At 41.5% G+C, this 25033-nt stretch overlaps 1 protein-coding gene across 1 annotated transcript in view; it reads right to left on the bottom strand.

Moving 5' to 3' along the window:
- Positions 1–25033, bottom strand: part of UNC13C (unc-13 homolog C) — an 884756-nt gene that overhangs the window by 133752 nt on the left and 725971 nt on the right. The window contains exon 31 of the mRNA XM_073618754.1: positions 17726–17873. Coding sequence (XP_073474855.1) covers positions 17726–17873 — 148 coding nt within the window. The remainder of the gene's footprint in view (positions 1–17725; positions 17874–25033) is intronic.

The raw sequence follows: 25033 nt of genomic DNA, 5'->3' as shown, positions 1-25033 counted from the left end.
GGGGCAGGGGGAGCTGAGAACAGTAGTGGGAGTCCGGGGGAGTTGAGGACAGTAATAGGGCACTGTGGAGGTGGGGGAGCTGAGGACAGCAATGTGGGGTGCTGTGAGAGGGGAGATGAAGACAGTAATGGGGCGTGGGGGGACCTGAGGATAGTAATGGGGTGCTGTGAGGGCCTGAGGATAGTAATGGGGCTGTGAGGGGGGCTGAGGACAGTAATGAGGCACTGGGGGGAAACCTGAGGACAGTAATGGGGCGCTGTGAGGAGAGAACTGAGGACAGTAATGGGGTCCTGTGGGGGGGTGCTGAGGACAGTAATGGGGCACTGACGGGGAAACCTGAGGACAGTACTGGGGCTGTGAGGGGAGAACTGAGGACAGTAATTGGGTGCTGTGAGGAGGGGAGCTGTGGACAGTAACAGGCGCTGGCGGGGAATACTGAGGACAGTAATGGGTGCTGTGGGGGGGACTGAGGACAGTAATGGGGTCAATGAGGAATTAATGAGGGGACTGAGGACAGTAATGGGGTCAAATGAGGAAAGTAATGGTGTCACTGAGGACATTAATGGGGTCGCTAAAGACATTGATGGGGTAATTGAGGACATTATTGGGGGACCGAGGATATTATGGGGGGGTCTGAGGACAGTAATAGGGGCTTGAGGACAATAATGAGGACCTGAGAACCATAAATAGGTCACTGAGGACATTATTGGGGGGCCTGAGGACAGTAATTGGGTCACTGAGGAATTGGGGGACTGAGGACAGTAGTCGGGTCACTGAGGACATTAATTGGGGGGACTGAGGACAGTAATTGGGTTACAGAGGAAATTATTGGGGGGGACTGAGGACATTATTGGGGGGACTAAGGACAGCAATTGGGTCACTGAGGGCATTATTGGGGGGACTAAGGACAGCAATTGGGTCGCTGGGGACATTATTGGGGGGACTGAGGAAAGTGATGAGGAACTGAGGACATCATTGGGGGGACTAAGGACGGTAATAGGACAGGAATTGGGTCACTGAGGACAATAATGGGGGAAGAGCCTCGTCGGTGCGCTAGCCTGCTCAGTGTCACTCAGTGCACACGGCGGACACCAACCACTACTTTGCGCACAGGTCAGTATATCACATGTTGATAGCAAAAGGTAGTGAAATAGTAATTAGCTTTTCTGTTAGATGACTTATGCGCACTTGGTGCACACTTGGAGTTGAACCCAGTATTGTAAAAAGTCATCAGCTTGTCCATCAGATAGCCTATTTTAACTTAACACTAGAACATGCAAACCTAATTTTACTGGATTATAACCCAACACTAGTGTGGTGTGAGAAAAAAAACTTCAGAGCAGTTTATTGGGGACCTTACCATGGAGAGAAGCCAAATGCTGCACTGTCTGTACAAAAAAGAGCATCAATTCTGCATCTTTTTAATTCTGTATTGTTTTCGAAATTCTAGTTAGACAAAACTGAATTTCTGTAAGTTCCATAGACAAAAATTTGCGTTTTTTTAAATATGTTTTTTTACCTTTCTTCTAACCTTAAACATATCCCCTAAAATCTCAAATGCTACCAGTCCCATGCCCAACACTACATTCTGGTGTGAAAAAGCAACGGTTCCAGGTTCTCACAGCTCATCTACTGCAAAGGAAGACTGCTAAAATTGTACCCACATTTTAGTGATGACATCATTTGCTAGAGCAGTAGTTCCCAACCCTTTTTCACTTGCGTACCTATTGGCAGATTTTCATAAAGTGTACACCTCAATGGGGGTGGGACAGAGGGTGGGGTAGGAGACAAGTTAATGATAGTGCACAATGCCGAAATGGTGGGCATGGCCAAATTACCCTGACAGTGGGAGAGTCTAAAGGGGTATGAGCCTGCTCTACTCTGGGTTAAGAGTGTGCAATGCACAGAATGCAGGGATCGGGAGTGTGTAACAGAGTACAGGAGTTACGAGTAAGGCGAGTGCAAGGGTTTAGGAGTAAGGATGAGCCTGCCGTTCGAATCGAATGTAAGTTTGACTTGAACATCGGGTGTTTGTTTGTTCTAAAAGGAAACCAAACATACGGGGCGATCGCAGGAAATTTGAGCGCTGCAGAACGCCCCATAATGCACTACGAGATCGCAGTGCATTGCTGTATGATGATTGGCCAAAGCATGCAGCTGACCTGCATGCTTTGGCCAATCGCAGCGCGCTCTGCTGAGAGAGCCATAATCGGCCAAAGGCAAGGTGCCTTTGGCCAATCATGGCTCAGGGGGACTAAGTCCATGCCCCACACTATAAAAGGCTGCTTACATAGTGGCCGTGTATAGTGTGTGGATAGAGATAGGTTAGGCAGGCAGGTTAGTTAGTGGCAGTGTATTTTAAATATATATATATATATACAGTCTAGTATATATATATATATATATATATATATTCTGCATTTATCGTAGACTAGATATTAAGGGGTTGATTTACTAAAACTGGAGAGTGCAAATTCTGGTGCAACTGTGCATGGTAGCCAATCAGCTTCTAACTTCAGCTTGTTCAATTAAGCTTTGACAAAAAAACTGGTAGCTGATTGGTTTCTCTGCAGAGCTGCACCAGATTTTGCACTCTCCAGTTTTAGTAAATCAACCCCTAAGTGTAGACTCTATATTCAGTCAATGCAGGCAGTGTAGTTTATATAACACAGTGTATTGAAGTTGTTACCTGTTTATTATATTTAAGATTTAATATCTCAAAGATCTGATGTGGGTTAAATGAGAGTTCTTTGACCAAGAGTGAACGCTTTAACACAATAACAACATTTATTGGTAAGTATTTGAAAGTCTATCTAATACACAAGCATCTATCTATAGTCTACACCAAGGAAGAAAATATTAGGTTAAAATAAAAGAATTACATGAAAGAATACAGAGTATATTCCTTAACCAATTGACCACTGGGCACTTAAACCCCCTTAATAACCAGACCAATTTTCAGCTTTTGGTGCTCTCACATTTTGAATGACAATTACTCAGTCATACAACACTGTATCTATATGAATTTTTTGTCCTTTTTTTCACACAAATAGAGCTTTCTTTTGGTGGTATTTAATCACCGCTGGGTTCTTTATTTTTTGCGCTATAAAAGAAAAAAGACCGAAAAATCTGTAAAAAAATAAATTTTTCTTCGTTTCTGTTATAAAATTTTGAAAATTAGTAATTTTTCTTCATATATTTTGGCCAAAATTTATACCGCTACATATCTTTGGTAAAAATAACCCAAATCGGTGTATATTATTTGGTCTTTGTGAAAGTTATAGCATCCACAAGCTATGGTGCAAATAGCTGAAAATTGATCACACCTGAAGTACTGACGGTCTATCTCATTTCTTGAGACCCTAACATGCCAGAAAAGTACAAATACCCCCCAAATGACCCCTTTTTGGAAAGAAGACATTCCAAGGTATTTTGAAAGATGCATGGTGAGTTTTTTGAAGTTGTCATTTTTTCCCACAATTCTTTGCAAAATCAAGTTTTTTTTTTTCTTTTTTTTTTTTTTCACAAAATTGTCATATTAGCAGGTTATTTCTCACACACAGCATATGCATACCACAAATTACACCCCAAAACACATTCTGCTATTACTCCCGAGTACGGTGATACCACATGTGTGAGACTTTTACACAGCGTGGCCACATACAGAGGCCCAACATGCAGGGGAGCACCTTCAGGCGTTCTGGAGCACCCAGGCCAATTCTGACATTTCTCTCCTACATGTAAAAATCATCATTTATTTGCTAGAAAATTACATAGAACCCCAAAACATTATATATGTTTTTTTAGCAAAGACCCTAGAGAATACAATAGCGGTCATTGCTACTTTTTATCTCGCACGATATTTGCGCAGCAATTTTTCGAACGCTTTTTTTTGGAGAAAAAACTGTTTTTTGCTTTAAAAAAAAACAAAACAGTAAGGTTAGCCCAATGTTTTTGCATAATGTGAAAGATGAAGTTACGCCGAGTAAATAGATACCTAACATGTCACCTTTCAAAATTGCACACGCTTGTGGAATGGCGCCAAACTTCGCCACTTAAAAATCAGCATAGGCGACGCTTTAAAATGTTTTACTGGTTACAAATTTTGAGTTACAGAGGACAGGGCCAAAATGATTGCACTCGCTCTACCGATCGCAGCGATACCTCACATGTGTGGTTTGAACACCGTTTTCATATGTGGGCGGGACTTACGTATGCGTTCGCTTCTGCATGCGAGCACACGGACAGGAGCGCTTTAAAATTTTTTTAATTTTTTTTTTATTGTTCATTTTACTTTATTTATTTTAGTTTGACACTTTTTTCCAAAAAAAAATGTTTTTGATCACTTTTATTCCTATTACAAGGAATGTAAACATCCCTTGTAATAGGAGTATGGCATGACAGGTCCTCTTTACAGTGAGATATGGGGTCAATAAGACCCCACATCTCACCTCTAGGCTGTGCCTGAAATAAAAAAAAAAAAAAAAAAAAAAAAAGATCCTGGCTTCTATCTTAGCGGTGAGTCAGTAGAAGCACCGGAGGGCGGCGGGAGGGGGGACGTTCCCTCTCGCTTCCCGTAAGAACGATCAAGCAGTGGAACTGCCGCTATGATCATTCTTATGGTGTAGGGAATCACCGGCTGAAAAAGCTGATATCTGAATGATGCCTGTAGCTGCACCCATCATTCAGATATCCCCGCACAAAGTCAAGGACGTCGTATGACGGAAGGCGGGAGTGGTTAAAACGCTTTTTTTTTTTTAACACAAAGTTGTCCATTTATACAATATTTCTAACACATAACATGTACATACCAAAAATGACACTCCAAAATAGATTCTCCTACTCCTGAGTACGGCGATACCACATGTGTGAGACTTCCACAGCCTGGCCACATACAGAGGTTGGGTATGGCTGAGCATGGCTGAGTATGGCTGAGCATGGCCGAGTATGGCTGAGCATGGCTGGGTATTGCAGAGTATCGCCGAGTATGACTGGGTATGGCAGAGTATGGCTGGGTATCACCGAGTATTGCAGAGTATGGCTGGGTATGGCTGGGTATGGCAGAGTATGGCGGGTTATGGCAGAGTATTGCGGGTTATGGCAGAGTATTGCAGATTTTTGCGGGGTATTGCAGAGCATGGCTGGGTATGGCAGAGTATGGCAGAGTATAGCTGGGTATCACAGAGTATTGAAGAGTATGGCTGGGTATTGCGGGATATTTCAGGGTATTGCAGGGTATTTCAGGGTATTGCAGGGTATGGCAGAGTATTGGGGGGTATTGCAGGGTATGGCAGAGTATTGCGGGGTATTGCAGGGTATGGCAGAGTATTGCGGGGTATTGCAGGGTATGGCAGAATATTGCGGGGTATTTCAGGGTATGGCAGAGTATTGCAGAGTATTGCGGGGTATTGCAGGGTATGGCAGAGTATTGCGGGGTATTCTAGGGTATGGCAGAGTATTGCGGGGTATTGCAGGGTATGGCAGAGTATTGCGGGGTATTGTGGGGTATGGCAGAGTATTGCAGGGTATGGCAGAGTATTGCAGGGTATGGCAGAGTATTGCAGGGTATGGCAGAGTATTGCAGGGTATTGCAGGGTATGGCAGGGTATGGCAGAGTATTGCGGGGTATTCCAGGGTATGGCAGAGTATTGCGGGGTATTCCAGGGTATGGCAGAGTATTGTGGGGTATTACAGGGTATGGCAGAGTATTGCAGGGTATTCCAGGATATGGCAGAGTATTGCGGGGTATTCCAGGGTATGGCAGAGTATTGCGGGGTATTCCAGGGTATGGCAGAGTATTGCGGGGTATTCCAGGGTATGGCAGAGTATTGCGGGGTATTGCAGGATATGGCAGAGTATTGCGGGGTATTGCAGGGTATGGCAGAGTATTGCAGGGTATGGCAGAGTATTGCAGGGTATTGCAGGGTATGGCAGAGTATTGCGGGGTATTGCAGGGTATGGCAGAGTATTGCAGGGTATGGCAGAGTATTGCAGGGTATTGCAGGGTATGGCAGAGTATTGCGGGGTATTCCAGGGTATGGCAGAGTATTGCGGGGTATTCCAGGGTATGGCAGAGTATTGCGGGGTATTCCAGGGTATATCAGAGTATTGCGGGGTATTCCAGGGTATGGCAGAGTATTGCAGGGGTATTGCGGTGTATGGCAGAGTATTGTGGGGCATTGCAGAGGGCATTGCAGAGTAGTGGGGATGGCTGAGCATGGATGGCTGGATGTCTCTGTGCAGCGTTGTGGGCACTACAGATGCAGCCCACAGCGCTGCTACCATCCATCCATCCCCCTCTCCGCTCACAGTGTACCGATCGGAGAGGAACCGGCATCATCAGATGACGCCGGTTTGTTTACATGTGATCGCGCCGTCATTTGACGGCGCGATCACGTGGTAAACGGCCGCGATCAGCGGCCATTTACCGGGATCCATGATGCGCCGGGTCCTCAGGACCCGGCGGTCACGGATGCTCTCGAGTGCGCGCCCTGGGGGGCGCGCGAGAGCAGAACTCTGGGAGGACGTCCCTGGACGTCCTCCCAGAGTTAAGCAACCGCCCTGTAGCCGTCATTTGGCTATGGGCCGGTTGTTAAGTAGTTAAAACATTAATCTACAAACATATTTAGTTACAAGTAAAGGGCATACCTTTCCCATAATTATCCTTTCTTACCAAGGATCCATCCTGATGGCTGGTCTCCCCAAAAGAGAGCGTTTCCTCCCAGCTAGTCTGTGTATATCAATGCAGGCTGATGCCTCATTGATTGGCATAGCGTGACTTGTGATTGGTTAGCTACCCTTTACTTTATACTTTGCCTGTCAGCCCCCTTTAATGCAAATCCTTGTAAGCCAGAGATTGACTTTTTCTTTTTTTTTTTTAATTTTCCTGGGAAGTTAAGTATTGATTACGGGTTGGCCTCCGATCATTACATATCCCAGCATGGGATTCTTTGAATTGAGTTTGTGTACAACAATGAGGTTTGAATCCCATTGTACACAAAAGCCTGGGCCCCGTCTTGTCTGGTCTTTTCACAGATATGTGTGAAGATACTATCTTCCGGCCTGCATAGATACAAGCTAAATGATATATATTCCTAATTACAATATTTTACAGCTATTAATGGAGATTTCACATAAACTCATAAGGTAACAGAAATGGTTAGGGGGAATCCTGCGCCAAAATAAAAAAAAAAAAAATCTATCAAAAAATGGTGTGGGGTCCCCCCCTCAAAATCCATACCAGGCCCTCCAGGTCTGGTATGGATTTTAACCGCTTGCTGACCAGCGCACACCGATGTATGTTGGCAGAATGGCGCTGGTAGAAAAAGGGTGTACAGGTACATCCCCTTTAAGAAGCGGTGTCACGGGCACTGCCCGAGGCCAGCGGCACGTGACTGCGGGTCACTGCGCAGTCCCAATAAAAATCGTAGATCGCCATGATCTCCTATTTTGTAGACGCTATAAATTTTGTGCAAATCAATCAATTTATGCTTATTGTGATTTTTTTTACCAAAAATATGTAGAAGAATACATATTGGCCTAAACTGAGGAAAACATTTTTTTCAAAATTGTTGCTCTTTTTTTGTTTATAGCGCAAAAAATAAAAGGCGATCAAATACCACCAAAAGAAAGTTCTATTTGTGGGAAAAAAAGGACGTCAATTTTGTTTGGGTACAACGTCTACATTGCTATGAGTAAGCACTCTCGATAGTGTGAAACGCGTTAGCCTGTATTGCTTTGCTGTGGTTTGTACAGTGTGATCCTGTTTTTACAATAAAAGGCACGAGATACTTTTCTTTGTAGTGCGGCTGTCCAGAGTTGTCCAATTATCTTCGTTCGCTAAAGCGACGCAGTGCTGAATCGCAAAAAGTGCTCTGGTCAGGAAGGGCGTAAAATCCTTCGGGGCTGAAGTAACCGAGGTGACCCCACCCCTTATGATGTCATGTGACATCAGAAGCGGCATGGTATGGATTTTGGGGGGACTGGTATGGATTTTGGGGGGTCATGTGATGGCAGAAGGGGCGGGTATGGATTTTGAAGGGGTCTGGTATGGATTTTGGGGGATCTCCACGCCATTTTTTAAAAAATTTTGGCATGGAGTTCCCCTAAATATCCATTCCAGACCCGAAAAGCCTGGTAATGGACTTTTTTTCAATGATTTTTTATGTATATTGCCGGGATCCAACAATACATTACAGCCGCGAGCAATTTTAAATTACATTTTTTCCTTTAGAAATGTCATTTTGCTGTGGTATTGGTATAAACATGGGAAAGAGGCGCTACTTTACAGGCAGACTAAGGGGATCCCCCAGGCACAATATTTAAGGGAATATTTCATTTTTATTGTTTCACTTTAAGCATTAATAAAATCACTGCACCTGAAAAAACGGACGTTTTAAAAACTTTTTTTTGTATTGATTTATGTCCCCTGGGGCAGTACCCGGGCCCCCAAACACTTTTTATGGCAATAAATTGAATATAAGCCTTTAAAATTAACACTTTTGTTTTTTATATGTTCTTGTCCAATAGACTTTAACAGTGTTCGCATATATGCACAAATTTTTTATCTGTTTGCATGTTCTGGTGCGAACCGAATCGGGGGGTGTTCAGCTCATCCCTATTTAGGAGTAAGTAACATGCAGAGTGAACATGTCAAAAAGTACATAAAGCACAAATGCCTCTAAGAATGCCTCCTTCCAATACAATCACTTCCTCCCCCCTGACATATCCACCTCCAACACAAATTAGCCTCCTCCCTCTCCGAGTTGAAAATGCATGTATGAGAGTATGAATGAAAGTATGAATGTATGAAAGTACAGTACATGTACAGTATATATTCTGTGAATGGAAGAGGAGCAGCCAAACGACAGGATCTTTACTGCCCATGCACAGAACGTGATACATTGTGGGATAGTAGCAATATGGGCAATATCGTTTTGCTAGGGCAGAAGGAGGAAGGCAAGAGGCTCAACATTCCTCAGTAGCAGTGGCTGCTGTTAACTCTCACAGTGCCAGGAGAAAGTCACTCAGGGCAGTATCTGAAAACTATGAAAGAAGCAGAGACAAAACCAGAACCAGAATTCGTAGCTGCAGATAATGGGATACACAACATTAAACAAACTAATATGTTTGGTGCTGTATCCCACCCCCCACCCCCCCCAAAAAAAAATCTCATTACCTACGTATAACAAGAAATGCATATACAGTAAATCTCTCTCTCTCTCTTTTTACCAGGGGAGAAAAATGTAAACAAAGCATGTGTAAAAAAAAAAAAAAAAAGATAATAATGAAAAAAAAAGAAAATAAAAAAGTTAGATCAAGGTATTTTCTAGGTGATCGTTAGGGTTAATGTTATGGTCCAGGTAAGGGACAAAGGTCAAGGCCAGGGTCAATATATTTTTGGTAGGATTTAAACAAAACAGCATTTTTAAAATTAGCATCATTGTCAGTTAGTGTCAGTGTGTTTTAAGTAAGGATAAATAAGCACAAAATGCACACCAATGTTTCTGGGCCATACTATGGGTACAAACAACAAATAACATCCAAGTATGTGGTATCGCTGCGATCATCAGGAACAGGAAAATTTATTTTGGATTGTTCTTTGGTGGTAAATATTGCAAGAAATATGCAGCTAAATTGAAAAAAAATGTTTTTACTATTTTTCTTTTGTTTACAGATTTCCTTTGATAATAAAAAAAAACATCAGGATATATCTGATACCATCTAAGCAAAGACCAATTTATCCTGAAAAAAGGTCTAATCCACCTGGATACAAAAAGTAGTTTAAATCAGTTTTACTAACATATGTCAAAGTTGCAAAATTGGGTCTGGTTTGTTTCACCTTTGGACATAAAGGGGTTAAGAAGCTTTTGTGCGGACTCTTCCTTGCTATCCATTGCATTAATACAGGACTGCAAAAAAGCAAATAACTATAATAACTGTAATTCTGTTAACCATACAGTATATATTATGTCTTGGTTCCCTTTTTAACCCTTAATATACACTAAGAGTGACTGAAAACCCCTACATAAGCTATTTCATTTGGAAATTTATTTTTATAAAAAGGGAAATGGCACCTATCACCAGATATTTCTATTGAAAATTTCCTTTATTCACTAGCAACAAGGTACTATCTGCTGTATGCACAGGTTATTTCATATAATAGATAAGTTCTCAGAAATCTGCTGTATGCCTATACAGCCAATATCCTAAAAAAACTTTTGCCATTCATTCAGAATACATAAGTTACATAGAAAAAAAAATATATGCAATGAGTTCTGTTCACAATGTGTGTTTCAGTTATTGCTGTTAGCTTAAAAGCCTCATGACATGGCTTTTATATAGTATAATAATGGCAAGAGTTATGTGAAATGTACCAATATTTAAAAGTACTCTAAAATTACTTCTAATCAAACCCATTTAAATCAGTATCTAACTACGGGTTTAGTACCTTGGCATAAAAAAGAATTCTGAGAAATAAGAAAAAATATTTTCATAGGAATAAGTAGCAGTGTGCTTAGAAGTGGCCAAATTGCAACAGCAGGGTGCACGATAGGCTATGAGTTTCAATGTGCAATTTGTAGGGATTTCAAAGTCTCTCTCTTATGGAAACCACAGGGCCGACTATTATAATTAATATTCACAAAATCTAGTAAGTTCTAAAGTTACTGCTTAAACCATTTGTGCACATTTTGACTAATCTCAGCTCATTTAGAAAGTTGATAACTTTTAGTTCGCAAAACTAAGCTAGAAAATGCATGCCCACTAATAAATGTTTTTTGGGCTTTCAGAGATTCGTATTATGTTGATATACAGTACTTAGCATAATAAACATCACAAAACAATAGTGTAGCGCTTAGATAAATAACAATTTATGTGCAATACAATAGTACAATGCAAATATATCAAACTATTGAAAAAATAAAATAAAGAAATCCAAATATGAAGCCAAAAACTGTGAATTCAGTGGTTCTTCGATTATGAGGGAAATGACAGATGTGAATACCAAACGCCACCAAACGTCTTAATGATAAACCACACAGCACCTCAGTGTACAACAGAGGGAGGCTTACCAGAATCATAAACCCCCAATTAAGAGTGGTCAACCAGCACTTGTGTATCAACCTAAGATATCCAGCTTTCCTCAAAACCCCATGTCAAACGATGGTACTGCTGCATTGTAATAGATAGCTGTGCGTATATACTCAGTTGGACATACTGTAGTATTATGAAAAAGAAAAAGACACTATCTCTATAGTGTAATCCCGATTAAAACACCAATTTAATGGGGTAAATGCACTTACAATGAAGAGATGACAACCAGGCACTTTATATCATAGAAACAACTCATATTCCAGAATCCAAGATGGCCGTGGCGGGATTGCATATGCGTAGTGGCGTGTGTTCCACCTTTGCCCTACTAGTTTAGTCAAAGATGATGTCATCAGGAGCACAGGACACACGCTGCCACTCTTCCCTTTTATACACCATATACTGTATATATGTACAGTACATGTATATGTATGAAGAATCACTGAATTCACAGTTTTTGGCTTCACATTTGGATTTCTTTGTTTTATCTTTTTCAATTTGTGGTGACACATAATGGTTTGATATATTTGCATTGTATTTTGGTATTGTGCTAGATGCTCTGTTTTTTAATATCCAATAGAGACCTTTTAGTTCCCATTTATGATATATATTACTGCCCAAAAACACAATGCTTTAGCTGGACATTAACTTTTTGGGAAAGTATGCCATCTTAGCAAATCAGCCATGGTGGGTGACGAAATGTAAGTGGATTGTGCAAGGACGGGATTTAAAACCAAAGTGTTCTGATCATGGAACATGGGGAGAAAATGAAGAGAGAGAGAAGGGGCAGAGAGTAGATGATCATGGACAAAGAGAAGAGAAAGATGCTGGGGAAACTTTACCATTTACAGGAGATAGAGGGGATGTGCATGATCTGATCAAGGACCAATGGGTAAATAGGTAAAGTAGGGCTAAATATGGTTGGGGGACAGAAAGGAAGTTTATTATGGCTGGGAGAGAGAGGGATAAAGTGTGAGCTGATCCAAGCCAAGCCAGGAGAGAAGAGGCAGAGCAAGAATTGTTGTTAAGGGGTGGAAAGAGGAATGGTAGCTGATTACATTCCATTGTGAAGGAATGCAGAAAGTAACTGGTCATGGGCTAAAAGGTCAATAGGGAGCAGACAATACACTGGAAGAAGGGGTCATGCATGAGCCATTATTTTTTGAGGTACATACACTTTATCCTGATGTGGGTGAAATAATGGTGTAGCTTTTACACCTGCTATGCCACATTTCTGAAATTTCTGGGCTTTTTGGTAAGGGGCAAGGCTTGGATGCTTTGGAGTACTCTATGATAGGCTGGGGAAGGTATTCAGAGACAAAGAACTATAGAAATGATAGATTGATGGAGAATGGGGCATGCAGAATAACAGAGACACTGCCCACAAAACTGGTAATTAGGCAGCAGTCACAGAGCTTAGAGTTGAGATACTGTACAAAAGCATTGGGGATCCAAAAGTGTGTGGTGCTGATTATAACAGATGATAATGATCAAGATAGAGAACAGTGAGAACAGGTGAAATCATGATCATGGTTAAGTGTGGACAGTGGGATAGATATACAAGAGAAGCAACCACAGACAGTGAGGAGGGATCCTTCAAAGAATGTAATGCAGGTATTGGGGAGAGACCTGCCACACAATGTAGTCAGGGGAGATCTGCAAGAGAATACAGTGTTGTCCCACAATATAGTGTGAATCTGGGGAAAGGTGGGGGGGGGGGTTTGATAAAAGAATATCTCTACCAAAACATGGGCCCCATTAAGGCCGGGACCAGCTGAGTTTGGATCCATGAATGGGCACTGTGGGTCTACCAATCAACTTTTGTACATCTGCTCTGTCAGATTTGTCCAGCTCAATCAGCTCTGCCAGCTATAGCATTCAACCCTGATTGGTGTATTCTGATGGCAAAAAGTCTTCCTGGTGTCAGCATACAATGGCACAGCAGGGAGGATTCCCCTATCCACCTCAAAAGTTTTTTTGTTCAGCCCTCTGGTTGAACAAAAAGCAAATTGTATCATCTATGGACTGCCTAAGTGACCAATATGTGTGCTTAGAATCTGTCAACAAAACTCCACAAGGCATAAGGGGAGAGACGAAACACATATGCTTTTTTTCTATATCCATTCCTAGTGGCTAAACCCCAGCTAGTCAGGTATGATCACTCAAATCTCACAGGAAACACTGGCAAAAAACACAGTAAATAGGGGATGTATCAATCCCTCTTTTTCTTTTTAAATATACAATATATATATATATATATATATATATATATATATATATATATATATATATATCTTACACAACATTCTGCCACGGCCTTGGTGCACCCCCTCTACCTCTTATGCACTTGCTGCACTTTACCTCTAATGTCTATGTGTTGATAAACTCTGAGAGTGCAGTGGTAAAAGGGTAAGCTCTTTTCCAGTATATGTATCCTAGGTACTAATCCTACCCATGATACGGTACATATATTCCTTCATTTGCTTGCATGAGTTTGTGCTAGGTGCTTCTCTCACAATCCAAACAACTTACTTGTAGATTATTGAGCTTCCACCGAAACTGGCTCTAGAGTGTGTGTCAATATGACTCTAGATGTAGGGACTGTTGTTAAAGTGGAACAAAAGATAACAAATGATATGCTATGCTAAAAACATAAAGAGGCAGTTCTTTATTTCATTGATTTTATTATTGCATGTCTTTTCTTCGAGAACATACACCTAGCTGTCTGTTCAAAATCTCCTGTATAATGCTTATGCGCAGCTCAGTTTACATTCCGGCACATTTCCTGTGTGACGGGACGACTGCACTCCTGCGTATGCATGTCATCCTGTGACAGTCAAAAAAGGCTTAAGACCGGCAAGAAGCTAAGGAGAAGATGACGGTGCTGGTGAGGGACCTCGTAGGCTTTGGACTGTTGAAACTAAGGTAATTAATTTTGCCTTTAGTCTTGCTTTAATGCTTTGTTACTGTAGTAGAGTCTTGTACAGCGTTAAGTTGGCCATACATTATACAATTTTCTTGTTCAATTTCCTTTAGATTTGTCTTCAGCTGTGTAGTGCAAGGGCCTGCCTGATTGCAGGGCCGGATTTCCCACAAGGCCACCGAGGACAGGCCTCGGGGCAGCAGTGGTGCAGGGGCGGCGCCGCTCCTGCAGCGACTTCTTGGCTTTCGAGGCCACTCTGCCCGCCCCCGCACTGACATAGCAGCATGGCAGGTATGGCAGGTGCATGCCTTCTCTAATATCACTGCACTGCCCCCTCCCCACACTGCCTGTCTTATTTACACAAAACATGAAGCGTGGCCGCTCTAGACAAAGGGGGGACTATTTAAGTTAAGAAGTGGGTGATTGGTTGCTAGTCAGCGGGGCGGTCCCAGCAATAACTCACTTTTAACATGAAAAGTCCGTCCATTGTCCAGAGCAGCCAAGCTCCATGTCTTGTGTGAATAAGGTAGGGTTCTTTGGGGAGGGGGGAGTGCTGTGCTGTAAAGGAGTTTGATATTGAGAGAGGACTGTGATGGGGGCTCAGTCTGTGATTGGGGGGGTCAGTCTGTGATTTGGGGGGTCAGTCTGTGATGGGGAGTCTGTGATGGGTCAGGACCAGTTTGTGATGGGGGCTCAGTCTGTGATGGGGGGTCTGTGATGGGGGTCAGTCTATGATGGGGGGTCTGCTATGGGTCAGGTCAGTCTGTAATGGGGGTCTGTGATGGGGGTCAGTCTGTAATGAGGGGTCTGTGATTTGGGGGTCAGTCTGTGATGGGAGGGTCTGTGATGGGTCAGTCTGTGATGGGGGGGTCAGTCTGTGATGGGTCAGTCTGTAATGGGGGGTCTGTGATGGAGGTTTGTGATGAGGCGGTGGATGTGACGTAATGGGGGGGCTAAGGACACTGATGTAAAAGGGGTTTGTGATGTAAAAGAGGGTATGTGATTTAAAGATGGGACTGATGACACTGATGTAAAAGGGGGTCTGTGATGTGATGTGATGTGAAGGGGGGACTGAAGACACTGATGTAAAAGGGGGTCTGTGATTTCTGCACTAGCAAAACACAGGTCTCTGCAAGGGCAGTAGAAAACAATTGTTTTCTATGTGTCCTGTTCACACTGCAACAGTGCCACTGCGTGCTGAGCAGTGTGATGCAAAATGCATACTGTTTCTATGCACTGCAACTGAGCTGTGGTGCATAAAATTAATGAAATGTATTTGCATAAAGAACTATTTACGATCATCTTCGGGTCAAGATAGACTGAACAGTTTAGCTTTACTTGCCATTGAGTCTGAACTTTGAAATACTTTGTCCTACGAAGATATTATCGATGAGTTTGCCAAAAGAAAAGTTAGAACTAAACTTGTAGGGAGTTTCTTACTGCTATAATCTTTAACCACTTCAATACCAGGCACTTAGACACCTTCCCGCCCAGGCCAATTTTCACCTTTCAGTGCTGTCGCAATTTGAATGACAATTGCGCGGTCATGCTACACTGTACCCAAACAAATTTTTTATCATTTTGTTCCCACAAATAGAGCTTTCTTTTGGTGGTATTTAATCACCTCTGCGGTTTTTATTTTTTGCACAACAAATAAAAAAAGACCGAAAATTTCGAAAAAAAACAAGTTTTTCTTTGTTTCTGTTAAAATTTTTTGTAAATAAGTACGTTTTCTCCTTCAATGATGGGCACTGATATGGCTGCACTGATGGGCACTGATACGGCGGCACTGATGGGCACCGATGAGGTGGCACCAATGAGGTGGCACTGATGAGGTGGCACTAACGGGCACTGATGATGGGCACTGATAGGCGGCACTGATGGGCACTGATAGGTGGCACTGATGGGCACTGATAGGTGGCACTGGTATGCGGCACTGATGGGCACTCATAGGTGGCACCGATGGGCACTCATAGGCGGCACTGATGGGCACTAGTAGGTGGCATTGATTGGTACATATGGGTGGCACTGATGGGTACTTATGGGTGGCACTGATGTGTGGCACTGATGGGCACTGATAGGTGGGCACTGATGGGCACAGATGGGCACAGATGGGCACAGATGGGCACTGACAGGTGGCACCAATGGGCAATGGCAGGTGGCACCAATGGGCAATGACAGGTGGCACTGATAAAACATTGCTGGGCAGATCTGGACATTGCTGGGCAGATCAGTGATATAATGGTGCCAATCAGTGCCCATTTGTGCACACTGATTGGCACAGATTGGGCACATGTGGATGGCCATGGGGTACATACCTGGCCATCCATGTTGCCCCTTCCCTGGTGGTCCTAGTGGCGATCCCTGGTGGTCCAGTGTGGTGATCTGAAGGGGGGCTGCGCTGATAAACAATCAGTGCAGACCCCCCCTGCCAGGAGAGCCGCCGATCGGAGGCTCTTTACCAAGATCGGTGTAGCAGTGCGTCAGGCTGACACACCGCTCCACCGATCACCGCGATGCGCGCCCCCGGGGGCGCGCTGCGGCATGTTATCCTGCTGGACATCATATGACGTCCAGTCAGGATAACAGAACCACTTCCCGGACGTCAATCCGCTATAGGGCGGGCAGGAAGTCTTTAAAAAGCATTTTCTGTGTTACAGAGTATTTTCAGTCTGTACAATTAAAGCCAGTTATTTTCAGTGTTCTTGTGTGTGTAATTATGTTTTTAATCGATCTATTGTAGCCGTCATCGATAAAGGACGAAAATGGTGGTGTGTGTGGGGGGGGGGGCATGGAAGGACCCGGCCTTGGGGCGGCAAAGGGAGTAAATCTGGGCCTGCCTGATTGCATACAAATTTAACGTGTTTAGGTTTGACCTCATATTATATGGTTTTGGTAAATCTAAAGGAAAATTGAACAAGAAAATTGTATAATGTATGGCCAGCCTTAGCCACGTAAGGCAGAATTTGGCAATACTTAATATTTCAACTGTATGGAAGTTACATTTATGTGCAGTTATGCTCAATGTGTGTAATATACATGATTAAGATGAGCTGTAGTTTTCTAAATGTGAACAACAATATAAAGGTCCCTCTGTTGCTATCACAGAAGGCATTTCTATGTTATTATACAGGGGGGTATGAGAGCAAAATGTTAAAAAGCCATAAAAATTATATTTGAGTGTTATGCTACTTTTGTTACTTGAAGATGGCTTTCCTCCTTTAGACTAATAAGTTGAAACCCCTTCATTTTGCTTCTGAGCCCCACTAATAAGCTGTTTGAGCGCACACACAGCTTTTTGAATACATCTGTTTAGAGCTGTACAGAGGTTTCATGCATCCTAACCTATCATTACTGTGGGTAGAATGAAGAGGCTTTCTACCTAGTAGCCCAAAGGCAAAAGACAAAAGGATCCTAGCAGCACAAGAGCTTTATGTGCATTTTCTGTATTTAGGAAAAAAATGTATTCTTTTTATGTTTCCATTGCTGTATAATCAAATAACCCCATACAATCAACAAACAATAACATGTCTCTAGTTTGGGTTTTGCAGAAAAGAGAGAAGCTGTGCTAATTCATTAAAGACAATCTGGATAATCTACAGAATACTAATGAAGATGGCATCTCTGCCATTCCTTTAAATACTGTTGTTTATTTCCATATTGTTAGTACTTGTGGTGTTTACTGGAAGAATATAAATGAAATACACTTACCTTGAGATGTCTGAGTATCTATAAATTTTTTGATCAAAGCATCAGTAGTTTGAGTATATAAGCTAAGAGCATATTTCAGAGACTGGAGGTCTGGGCTCTTCTCCAAGAAATTTTTTTTCAGGCCGCTTCCCCCAGCATGAAAGTATTGCTATAGTAAAAACAGACATTAGGATAGGAGAAATTTATAAAGAATAGTAACTATGCTTCTATGCTGTAATCCTACATAATTAAAGGGCTGAATGCTTTATGAGTTTGATTATGAGAGCAGCAACAATAATATCAATCTACACCACTGAGTCCTACAACAATGATGGCTGCTTGTAAAAAAGACCCCTAACTAAGCTTCTTTACCTGTAAGCCTTGTTCTTTTGTATACAGCTGCTATAGGGAGATTAAAGTAAAAGTTCACCCTAAAAGTAAAATCTATAAAACTACAGACATCCACAATCTTTTGAAGCTGATCCGGTCTGGTCTTCAGCGGCGGAAGCTCTGTGCAGGAGACAACTGATAATGGTTGTTAAAAGCCAGGAAAGTGACCTCACCCATAGAGTTACTTTGGGGCTTCCGTTGTTGGCTGCTTCACAGCGAAGCCGCAGGTGACAGCTCAGCGCAGGGCCAGACCAAAGCGGCTTCAGAAAAGGTATGTATAGCGATTTCTTCTTTACAGGGCTAGATAGGTTAGTCATAGATCGTGGATGCCTGTAGATTTACAGATTTTAGTGCTAGGGTGAACTTCTACTTGTTGTATAGTTTATGGTGTCACTTACATTAATAGCAAGAGGTGTTGAATGAAAGCAGATTCTATTGCACTTACCTCTAACTTCTAAGTCTAACTTCTTAGTGAGGTGTTTTTGTTCTGACAAATATTATATATATTTGATATTCCATATTTTCATGGTTATATTTCATACATAGACTTACATATTATCTCTGTAGTAATGGTTTATCAGTCATTTAATCGCATGGTTAAAGCAGTATTAAACAAAAATGTAATATCCTGTAGCTTAGTAATCTGCTCTGCCTCTCTCTTGCCCAGCACTACAGTGAGTGCTAGAGGGGCAGAGCAGAGAGCGGTGACTAACACTCACCGCTCTGTGCTTAGAACAGACCCAAAAACTGAGCAATCAGCTGTTACATGATCGCTAAGTTCTTAGTCTTAGAGCCAATGGGGGACAACTGTTATATTATGTTATACTTACCTGCTCTGTATAGTGGTTTTGCACAGGGCAGTGAGGATCCTCCTCTCCTTGGGTCCCTCTTTGCTGCTCCTGGCCCCTCCTTCCCGTTGAGTGCCTCCAGAGCAAGTAGATTGCTATAGGGGCATCCGAGCCAAGTCACAGCTCCTTGTGTCCATTCAGACATGGAGCTGCGACCCGGCCCTGCCCCCTCTCTCTCCTGATTGGCTAACTGACTTTGATTGACAGCCAATGGCGTCACTGCTGTGTCTCAGCCAATCAGGAGGAGAGTCCTGGATGGCTAAGACACTCATGGACATTGCTGGAGAGAGATGAGTCTCAGGTAAGTATTAGGGCGTGCTGGGGAGGCTGCTGCATAAAAAACCTTCTGCCTTTACAACTCCTTTAACCAGAGTTCAATTTTAATATGTTGGTCAAGTCTATCTAAATCTGTAATTCTAACATTACTTTCCCCCAGAGTGATAATTCTGCTGTCCAAGGGTGGCTCCATTGCTTTTCTATCCAGAGTGGAGACATCTTAGGAGAGGAAGTGTTTTACCGGTTGGATCATAATTTGCACATAGAAGTGTGGGAGGATTATATGATGGAAAGGGCTAACCCAGCACTATACTGAAAGGTCATCGACCCAATTTAATTTATATCATCAAGAAAAAAGGGAAATTAAAGGTTGTTCAAAGAAGGCCCATCAGTATCAAAACTGCAGTAAATTCATAAAAACATATATATTTTCTTACAAAAAGTAATTTAAAATATAAAAAGTCATGTAAATCACAGATCCAAAATTGTATCACCATCTATAGATATTTTGGTATAGAAGTAGCAAATGGCAATTGTCATCTAACCAAAAAGTCAATGCGTTTCACAGTCATTGAAGTTTCTTCGGAACCTCACTTTTTCAAATGACAGATGCCTTGTTACATGTAATTTCAATTTAGAAGTCAAAACTGTAAACATAACATTGAAACATATGTTTGAATTTGTGACTTCTAGATTAAAATTACATGTAACAAGGCATCTGTCATTTGAAAATGTGAAGTCCTAAAAATGTGGCAACAACCACAAAACATGTTGACGTTTTGGATAGATGACAATTGACATTTGCAACTTCTATACCAAAACATCTATAGATGGTAATAACATTTGAGATCTGTGATTTATGACTTTTTGTATTTAAATGACTTTTTGTAATAAAATATGTATGTTTTTAGGAATCCAGTGTAATTGCGATACTGATGGGCCATCCTTTAGTTTTCCTTTTTTCTGGATGATATTTACTGGTTGGATCACCAGGTGAAACTAAAGAGGAAAAAAACCTAAATAGCAAAACTAATGGAGCCACCACATATAAGGATTGGTATGCTGCAGTATATAAGTCAAACCATAAAATTGATGTCAGTTGGTTTTAATCTAACAGTTCAACGTAATAAAGTTGAAGAGAGAGAAAAAAAAAACATCATGTACTGATAAAAAGCTATACCACCTGCTACAACTTAGAACCCATTCACTCCACTGCATTGCAAAAACATATTGTAACACATCAATCACAGTGTGATTTGTGGCTCTACCATTCATTTTTAATGACATCCCAGCACACCTACTAATCACATCTATGCTACACACAATGCAGCACACCGCAACACAATGTGCATTTTGGTAATAAGCAATAAAAAAAATACAAGCTGTTAATGAATAGGAAGATCTGCGTACTCATAGGAAGCTTTGAGTAAGCACTTTGTATAAGTGTGAAATGCATCAGCTGTTGAGCTGTACCACTCCAGTGGTGTCTCCTGTACCCTATGTTCCTGTTTTACAAATAAAAAAGAAGAATTTAATCTGTTTATCCTGGTGTGCGGCTATCCAGATCTTCCTATTCATTAACAGCTATAGTAGCAATTGCCAGCACCTGGGGCTCTCTCACTTCTTTCCGGAGGATGAGGAATTTCAGTTTGGCTTGTCCGGAGCGGTGGTAACTATTTCTGTTTCGTTTTAAAAAAAATACAACTGGAGCTATATCTCCTGCTTTGGAGCCCATTCAAAATTAACAGATGTACAGTGCTTTACTACATTGTAAAATGGTGCGATTGGGCTGTTAAATATACTGCTGATATTCATACTTGTTTAAAGTGTATTTCCCCTTGCGCAGCCTAAAAAATTCTTACAGTTTAGATGTTTTTTAGGAGAAGATATCATGGCCAGCCTCAAGCAATTTTCAATTGAAAAACTTATGACAGACTGAGTTTTTCCTCATTAACGCCCAGGCTTCTAAATCTTTAACTTTTTGTTAGTACTGACAGTGTCCAAATCCATTTTGCAACTGATAATGAGATCTGCCAGCACAGTTAATAATATCAATCACAGCTCCCCAGTCCCTCATAAACATAGAAAAACTAAGTAGAATTTTCCAGTGCTGGATTTATCAGAAATATGCTTCTAAAATGAGAAGCAACATTTTCATTCATTTATTTATTTTATTAAAGGTATGCTATATAAATGAAAACATGTCACAAATATAAAGTAGGTGTTATCCGAATTAAGGTGTAAAAGTAGAAATGCACTTCAGTGACTTGTAATTGTGCATTTTGCACACTTCTGCCATTCTGCCAAGCCAGGAAGAGTCAATGAGTACTTCCTGAGTCACTAGACAGAGCTAGAAATACTGATTTATTGTCTAGGAACCAGGCTGGAGGAACAGATAAAACATAGGATGCTGCAATCCCGAATCATGAAAAAAGTGTGCTATGTGCCTGACTGTACAGTGTGTGTAAATCACAGGAAAAGTAGTACAGAATCACAAAATCTGTAAAATTGTGTATAGTTAAAATGTGTAATTAGCTATTTGCTCACACTCCGACTTGAAACCTGAAATACTGTAATACATCAGGGCCTACATGACATTTAAGTGTCATCGCCAGGACTGTTTTATTTATAAACAATCATATGCATTTAAATATAATTTATCAAATGACATTTAAATAATAAAATGTAATGCCATGTCAGAATGCTAATTATTGAAAGCAAAATGCTTTGGAGAATACAATATTATTCTTGATTTATAATTGGCTTGTATAAATCTTCAACTGAAAAGGTAATTATGGAAGCCCGGGAGAGGTTTAACAATTCCATGCTAAAATTTGTTCTATTTTTTTTTCTTTTATTTTTTAGTTCATTTAGTTCATTTTGTTTCAAAGTGCAAACTTGGTTTGACTCTCCAGCTATACTTCCATTTGCCCACATTTACAGCAAAGTGTGTTCAATTGGCAGCACTGCCTTCAAGAAGCAGATTAATTAAAACATGATTTGCATTCAGACTTTAATTTCTCAGTTGATTTCATTTTCACACAACATTGTTTATTGTTTGTTCTGCCTGCTGCTCACTTAAAGGAGCCCTTACTGTAACATGCAGTTATTGAGAGGAACAGTTACATACTAGAGAGCAAGCATATTAAAGAGAACATTTTCCACTCTGACCAAAATTAAAATGTGTGCCTGGGCAATATAGAAAATACATTCTGTACATCTCTGCAATACATGCACCTTTGCCCATATTTTGTCTCTTTAACCCCTTAGATCTGGCCCTGCCAGCCCTTAAAGCGGTTTAGCATGCTGGGGCAGGGCTTACGGTCATGTGACCGCCGTGATTGGCGTTCACATGATCAAAAGGTTCCCGATCACAAGCTGCAAACAGGAGCTTTCAGTTAGCCACCAGTAACTGTGCCAGGAGCACGCTGGGTGGGCGCTCTCAGCACAGCTTTACTGGCGCTATTGCATGCAAATATGCGGTGCTCTGCACCAAGGCCCAGCCACTGTTAGATCCCATATTTGAGTGTGCTTGGTGCCAAGGAGTTAAAAAATCCTGTAAATACAAAAACTATCTATTCGTCTTGCTCAAAATCCAGTGAACTCTTAATTCCCTGTTTGAGCTGAGAACGCTAACAAGACAAGGAATTGGTCGCACACTGGAACTTCAAATTATCTCGATGATGTTTCACAAGCGATAGCTTGCTTGTTCAAACGTCTACCATTGCCTGTATCTGTCTGACCCTTTTGACAATAAACATGACATTGAGATAATTTGGAGTTCCAGTGTGCAACCAATTCCTTGTCTTGTTCGTCTTCCACAGTAGTGAGCCGAGGTCTGCACCTGTGATCCATCCTGCACCTGATTTTGCCTGGAGAGGTGTGCTTCTCTATGTTCTGAGCTGAGAAGTCTGCCAAAGTGAGGAGCCAATGGTCCCCCTGGCAAAGTCCCCCCTGCCCATGTTGAGGACATGTGGCCTGGTATGAGTCAGGAATTCCCCTGCTTTCCTTTCCAGCTAGGCTGCATGCTCAGAATAAGGGTCTGATATGCATTTTTAGGGGGGCTCACACAATTTTTTTTTGTGTTTTATTTGCATGAGGTACCACGCTTAAAATCCATACCAGACTCAAAGGGTCGGGTATGCATTTTTGGTGGCTCTACACAATTTTTCTGTAGGATGTGCTACCACAAAACTGACATTGAGCCCAGGTTCACACTGAGCTGTGGTAATGTGGTCGTTCGAGTTCAGCTGAACTCGAATGATTTCACTCCCGCATGTCAGTCCTGATTTCGTCCTTGATTTCAGAGACATCTGTGCAGGTTTCTGCACAGATGTCAATGTAAATCACAGCTCAAAATCAAAAAAAGTAGTACAGAAACTACTTTTTAAAATCGGTGCGGCGCTGCAAATGCAGTGTCGCACCGATTAGGATGGTGCCATTGCCGGCAATTGCCGCCGATTTGACATGTCAAATCATACCAATGCGAACCAGGGTTTACAAAGAAAAAATATGACAGTGTAAATTGCTAGCAAATAAAACTTTATAGCGCTGCGTAAATTGACGGCACTATATAAGTACCTGAAATAAATAAATAAAAATAAAATATTATTGCCAGCTTCTTAAAAAAAAAACAAAAAAAACACATAGACCCCTCCAAAGGTCCTTCACAATACATAATAGACCCTATGTGCCAATGTATCCTTTAAAAAGGAGGGAGATGTAATTTCCCTGTAATTTAAAACACATCATTTGTGTTTTGTAAATGTCAGTGCTTTAAAAAAAATTACTGCTCCCAGACACTTTGAAAAAAAAAAAAAAGTTTTGCATTGGTACATGCTTCCTAGGGAACTGCCCACTCCGATGCTATTTTTGACACCCTCTTGCCTATTAGTCCAGAAATTGGGCATTTTGAATTTGACAGAATCAAGTCCCATTGATTTCAATGGAGTTCGCGTTTGGCATTCAAACTCAAATTTGAAGTTCAACGCACCCTAGTCAAACTGATCCTAGAGCAGTTTGGCTCATCACTACTCTACTGTGCTGACATCTGAAAGTGCTGTCACCCCTGCTTGAGTTCTTCCCTTTTGGAATAGAATACTTTCAGTGTCCTTTATGTTGTGAGGATGATGGAAAGGGGGGAAATTCTGTAACCTAAACAAGAGACTGGGCAGGGCTGACAACATTGCTTGGGATTTCAGTGCAGCAGAAGCAGATTTGTCAGATCAGGCAGATCAGAGGAGAGAAGATTCAATATATCCGCTATGAAAATGTATGATTTACTGTTTATACATAAGGACATGGTTTACGGGAATATGCATATATTATAAATTATCATTAACCACTTCAGCCCCGGAAGGATTTACCCCCTTCCTGACCAGAGCACTTTTTACAATTTGGCAATGCGTCGCTTTAACTGCTAATTGCGCGGTCATGCAATGCTGTACCCAAACAGAATTTGCGTCCTTTTCTCCCCACAAATAGAGCTTTCTTTTGATGTTATTTGATCACCTCTGCGGTTTTTATTTTTTGCGCTATAAATGGAAAAAGACCGAAAATTTTGAAAAAAAATGAAATTTTCTACTTTTTGTTATTAAAAAAATCCAATAAACTCAATTTTAGTCATACATTTAGGCCAAAATGTATTCAGCCACATGTCTTTGGTAAAAAAAATGTCAATAAGTGTATATTTATTGGTTTGCGCAAAAGTTATAGCGTCTACAAACTAGGGTACATTTTCTGGAATTTACACAGCTTTTAGTTTATGACTGCCTATGTCATTTCTTGAGGTGCTAAAATGGCAGGGCAGTACAAC

The sequence above is a fragment of the Aquarana catesbeiana genome, linkage group LG03 (genome assembly GCF_042186555.1).
Source record: "Aquarana catesbeiana isolate 2022-GZ linkage group LG03, ASM4218655v1, whole genome shotgun sequence".
In the NCBI taxonomy this organism is placed as follows: domain Eukaryota; kingdom Metazoa; phylum Chordata; class Amphibia; order Anura; family Ranidae; genus Aquarana; species Aquarana catesbeiana.
This window is presented reverse-complemented; position numbering and strand designations above follow the sequence as displayed.